At 54.4% G+C, this 5627-nt stretch overlaps 1 protein-coding gene across 1 annotated transcript; it reads left to right on the top strand.

Annotated features, from left to right (window-relative positions):
- The first annotated feature begins 373 nt into the window (after nt 1-373).
- LOC114709880 (F-box only protein 46) lies at nt 374-5079 on the top strand. The gene is made up of 2 exons (XM_028893875.2): nt 374-473; nt 2661-5079. Exon 2 carries the CDS (start codon nt 2738-2740, stop codon nt 4547-4549), a length of 1812 nt encoding a protein of 603 aa, XP_028749708.1. The 5' UTR covers nt 374-473; nt 2661-2737; the 3' UTR covers nt 4550-5079.
- The last annotated feature ends 548 nt before the right edge of the window (nt 5080-5627 follow it).

Raw genomic sequence — 5627 nt, 5'->3', positions numbered from 1 at the left:
GAACCTCCAGTGTTCTTAACCTCTGAGCCATCTCTCCAGCCCAGCTTACTTTTTCTATAAAAGACTAGGTAATGAATTATTTCAGGCCATACAATCATTGATGCAGCTCTGCTCTTTTGGGATGAAAGCAGCCATAATTTGTTTCCATAAAATTTAATTTACAGTCAGTGGGCTGGGCTTAATTCTTGGCATGTAGTTTACTTACCTCTCTGTTCCATTGGGATATTCAGGGTTTATTTTGTGAAGGGTTATTTTCTTCTTTGTTTTCTTTTCCTTTTATTTGTTTGTATCTTTTTAGACAAGGTCTGACTATGTAGCCCAGGCTGACCTGGAACTCTCCATCTTTTGCCTCAGCCTCCTCAGATCTGGATTGTAAGCACTCATCACCATGCCCTGTTGGAGGGTTGTTTTCATGTTGAGATGTCTGCAAGGAGATGGGCCAAAGGTGGAGACTAGGCACCTGCTCCCTGCTGGTAAGTAGAGTGAGACAGAAAGTGCTGCCATCAAACTCAGTCACAAAGCTGCCTCCAGACTAGCTGATGTGTGCACAGTCATGCAAAACAAGAAAGAGAAGTCATTTTTAAGGGTGCTCTCAACAGATGCTGCAGCTCAGGCCTGTGATCCCGGGCACCTGGGAGCTGAGCAAGTGCATTGCTAGGCTCCTGACAGCCAGGGCTAAAGAGTGAGATCCTATCTCAGAGAATAACCTCAGAAAAACTGAGTATAGTGACTCACACTTGTAATCCCAGAATGAAGCAAGAGGATTGGATTGCTGTGAGTTCAAGACTAGCCTGGGCTACAGTGAGGCCCTGTCTCAAAAAGAAAAAGAACCATCATCATCATATATCATATTTAAGAATCCCATGACCCAAAACAAGTGGAGAGTGAATTTTTTTTTTTTTTTTTTTTCGAGACAGGATTTCTCTGTGTAGCTTTGTGCCTTTCCTGGAACTCACTTTGGAGACGAGGCTGGCCTCAAACTCACAGAGATCCACCTGCCTCTGTCTCCCGAGTGCTGGGATTAAAGGCGTGCGCCACCACCACCCAACCAAGAATGAATTTCTTAAGGGTCTGTCTGGTTCTGGCTTCAGATTTTCCTCCCTTGCCTAGTTACCTTACCCCTCTGAGTGCCCTCGCAGCTGTGGACAAGGCTGGGCATGTCTGCCTTTTCAGGAACTGGCCACTAAAGGTACAAGTGTAAGGGGAGGAGTTTGCTCCAGCTGGTACTTTCGCTGAAGGTTACAGGTTAGGCCAGGTGTGGTAGCGAATGCCTTTAGTCCCAGCACTCAGGAGGCAGAGGCAGGTGGATCTCAGAGTTCCTGGCCAGCCTGAGCTACAGAGTGAATTTCAGGATACCCAGGGCTAATACAGAGAGACCCTGTCTCAAAAAAACTAAAAAAATAAATAATAAAGGTTAAAGGTCAGCCACAGGAGGCCTCTGGACTGTAAGCAAAGGCATTGGCTGCATCCCTCTGCTTCTCTGATGTGTGGCTGGGATAGAGTTTTGTTTTCTTGGCCGTGCTAGGGAGGGTTGCCGCTCAGCTGCATCTCAGACCCCTCACGAGGTGCAGTCAGGCAGGTGCTGTGGCTGAACTGTAGAGCCATGCTCCCCGCCCTTGAGAGAGAGAGAGAGAGAGAGAGAGAGAGAGCGTGTGTGTGTGTGTGTGTGTGTGTGTGTGTGTGTGTGTGTGTGTGTGTGTCGGGGGGGGGGGTGTCTGGTGGAGCCCGGGGTGGCCTCACCTCCTGCTCTCACGCCTGCCTCCCTCCCTCCCTCCTTCCCCCCCTCCCTCCCTTCCTCCCCGGGTATATGTAGGCCTGCACGTCTCGACTGTCTGGAACACAGTTTTCAGTCTCTAATGTCATCTCTCCCTGGTGCAGAACTGAAGACTGGGTGGCCTTGGGAAGAAAGGCAGTGACTTCAGTGCTCTGTCGTTGACTGTTTTTATACTCTTCACTCTTCGCTCTTTGGGGGCCCACCACCCAGCTCCCAAATAATACACGGAGGCTTATTCTTACTTGTGAATGCTCAGCCTTAGCTTGGCTTGTTTCTAGCCAGCTTTTCTTAAATTATCCCATCTACCCTCTGGGCTTTTGCCGTTCTCTATTTCTGTATACCTTCCTTTATGTCTTAGACTGTGGCTTCCTGAGTAGCTATGTGGCTGGCCCCTGGAGTCCTCCTCTCCTCCTTCTCTTGCTCCCCAATCTTTTCTCTTTCTCAGATTTCTCCTATTTATTCTCTCTGCCTGCCAGCCCCACCTATCTTTGGCCATTTATTAGACCATCTTCAGCTCTTTATTAGACCATCAGGTGTTTTAGACTGACACAGTAACACAGCTTGAGAGTTTAAACAAATGCAGCATAAAGAATGCAGCACATCTTTGCATCATTAAACAAATGTTCCACAGTATAAACAAATGTAACATCTTTTTTTTTGTTTGTTTGTTTTTGTTTTTGTTTTTGTTTTTCGAGACAGGCTTTCTCCGTGTAGTTTTGGTGCCTTTCCTGGATCTCCCTCTGTAGACCAGGCTGGCCTCGAACTTAGAGAGATCCACCTGCCTCTGCCTCTCGAGTGCTGGGATTAAAGGTGTGCGCCACCACTGCCCGGCAACACATCTTAAAATAATATTCCACAACAGTGCTGCAACCTTCTATGTCTCCAGGTGGCATGTGGAGCTCCCTACCACCATCCTGGTCCTGAGATTCAGTGGCTGCCTGCTGTTTGCTCTCACCTCCCAGCATGGACAGGGGCAGCCTCCTGCCCTTCCAGCTCTGGTGCCCCAGGCCCTTTGGAACGTATTCCCAGAACCAGCCACGTCCGCCTTCCGCGGCCCTCAAGCCTCCCGCCTGCTCCGACGCCGGCAGTGGGGCTGAGCCTGACCATGGGCCTGCGCACTCAGAGAACACGCCACCTGCCTTGGCTGCAGAAGCCCCCACCTCCCAACATGCTCCACTCCTCTCTTCAGCAGCCGCTGGCGACGAGGGTCGAGTCCTGCTAGACACGTGGTACGTAATCAAGCCTGGAAATACGAAGGAGAAGGTGGCCTTCTTTGTGGCCCACCAGTGTGGCGGGGGTAGCCGGGCCAGCTCTATGAAGGTCAAAGGGCACTGGGGCAGCGATAGCTCCAAAGCCAAGAGGAGGAGGCGCTGCCTTGAGCCCACCAAGGCTCCTCCAGACCCCGGGGGCAGAGGAGGAGCCCCCGCCACTGAGGGGGCCCCCACGGCATCTGGGGATGATGTGGACCTGCTCTCCGTCGCAGAAATGGTGGCTCTGGTGGAACAGAGAGCCGCCCTGGCCCTGCAGAGTTACCCGCGCCCCACCACCCCAGCTCCGGTGGTCTTTGTGTCAGCTGAGCAGGGAGGACCCGCCAAGGGGCTGGGGTCAGAGAGGCGGGCTGCCGGGGGTGACTGCAGCCGCGTGGCCGAGGCAGTGGCCCACTTCGAGGCCCAGCGGGACAGCCCTCCAACCAAGGGTCTGCGCAAGGAGGAGCGGCCGGGGCCCGGGCCTGGTGAGGTGCGGATCGCTTTCCGAATCTCCAATGGCCGAGAGCCCCGTTCACCAGATGGCAGTTTACCTACTTGGAGCGGGGGCCGGCCTGGTAGTCCCTACCCTGGTAGTCCTGGGCCTGGGGCTCGAGCCAAAGACAAAATCACTTGCGACTTGTACCAGCTCATCAGCCCCTCCAGGGATGCCCTTCCCAGCAACATGGAGTTCCTGCTGGCCAGGGCAGACGAAGCCAGTGAAGGGGAGACGCCAGCCCCGGCCAGGCCTGAGGATGCGCCCCCAGCACCCCCTCCACCCCCTGCCCGAGACTGTGGAGCATCAGGATTCCATGTGGATGTGGTGGTGACGGGGGTAGTGGACGAGTGCATCTTCTTTGGCAAAGATGGCACCAAGAACGTGAAGGAAGAGACTGTCTGCTTGACCGTGAGCCCCGAGGAGCCGCCCCCCCCTGGTCAGCTCTTCTTCCTCCAGTCCCGGGGCCCAGAAGGGCCTCCCGAGCCACCCCCAGCGGATACCCCGAGCACAGTGCCAGGCCCTGACGACCCCGAGGGCACAGCAGACACCTCCCTGTGCCGCCTGTACCGGCACGTGTCGCATGACTTCCTGGAGATTCGCTTCAAGATCCAGCGTCTTCTGGAGCCGCGCCAGTACATGCTGCTGCTGCCTGAGCATGTGCTGGTCAAGATCTTCAGCTTCCTGCCCACCCGAGCCCTGGCAGCCCTCAAGTGCACCTGCCACCACTTCAAGGGCATCATCGAGGCTTTCGGTGTGCGCGCCACGGACTCGCGCTGGAACCGGGACCCGCTCTATCGCGATGACCCTTGTAAGCAGTGCCGCAAGAGATACGAGAAGGGCGATGTGTCCCTGTGCCGCTGGCACCCCAAGCCCTACCACCATGACCTGCCTTACGGACGCTCCTACTGGATGTGCTGCCGCAGAGCTGATCGCGAGACCCCGGGCTGTCGCCTGGGCCTGCACGACAACAACTGGGTGCTGCCGTGCAGTGGGGTGGGTGGGGGCCGGGCCGGCCGGGAGGAGGGGAGGTGAAGCCCGGGGGAGGGACACCCGCCGTACCTAAGCCCTTCCTGCTGTGCTGGGCGCTGGGGACCAGGAGTGAGTCACCAGCCAACACCTACAGTCCACCCAGCGTTGATCTCCCCTAGAACTGGGACCAGGTTTGGGGGTTGACGGGGTAAATGCCCCGGTTGACCCCTGTTGGTTTTTTACTCTTCAGAGCCAGGGCCATGGACCCTCAGAGAGGGTTGTGTTTTGTTGTTTTTTATGAGCATCTCAGTTGCGCCTCCATCAAGCCCTAAGCCCACCCCCGAGTCTCTCCACCCCAGGGACCCACCAGCAGGGAGCAGACGGCAGCTAATTTTGGTACCACCTGAGGCTTTTCCTCAAGCTGGCCCCCCCCATTCTGTGCCTCCCCAATTCTTTGTCTGTGGGGCTGTGTTCACCCAAAGGGCTGCAGTCTCTGAGGTTGACGCCTCCAGGCCGTTAGCTTGCAACTCCAGTTGGCACTTTGTGGAGGCAGCCCACCATTTCTAGATGTTTTCCTCATTAAATAAAAAAAATGATTTCTTCCCAACTACCAGTCTCCCTCTCCCCCCCAGGGAAAGTGGGTGAAACCCCTGCAAGTGTAGAGACCCCTCTTCAAGCTCTTGTCACCGACTCCCAAGTAAAGCTGTGAAGCCCCTTGCCTCAGAGGGCAAGGACAGTGGGTCTCAATTTCTAGGTAATTCTTCCTTCCACTTGGGGTACTCAGTGAGGCATTTGGGTCTCTGTCCCCCTCCCCCACAAGCCACAAGTTTCTTTAGAATCTTTTGGTTAACTGGGGCCGTGATTTTTAGGCAGTTTGGTCCAAGATTTTTTTTTTTTAATTTATTTTTGTTTTTTGAAGGCATGGTTTCTCTGTGTAGCCCTGGCTATCCTAGAACTTACTCTGTAGATCAGGCTGGCCTCAAACTCACAGAGATCCGCCTGCCTCTGCCTCCTGAGTGCTGGGATTAAAGGCATGGGCCACCACCACCCAGCAATCCAAGATTTTATTTGGGTTTTTTCCTCTTTTGGGGTGTTTTGTTTTCTCATTCATTGTGGTTCTGGAAGCTTCTAGTGTGTGGCA

Source organism: Peromyscus leucopus, chromosome 1, assembly GCF_004664715.2.
Source record: "Peromyscus leucopus breed LL Stock chromosome 1, UCI_PerLeu_2.1, whole genome shotgun sequence".
Classification (NCBI taxonomy): Eukaryota; Metazoa; Chordata; class Mammalia; order Rodentia; family Cricetidae; genus Peromyscus; species Peromyscus leucopus.
This window is presented reverse-complemented; position numbering and strand designations above follow the sequence as displayed.

Excerpts from the sequence above, each read along its gene's own strand:
- LOC114709880 (XM_028893875.2), top strand. The coding sequence starts at position 2,738 with ATGGACAGGGGCAGCCTCCTGCCCTTCCAGCTCTGGTGCCCCAGGCCC.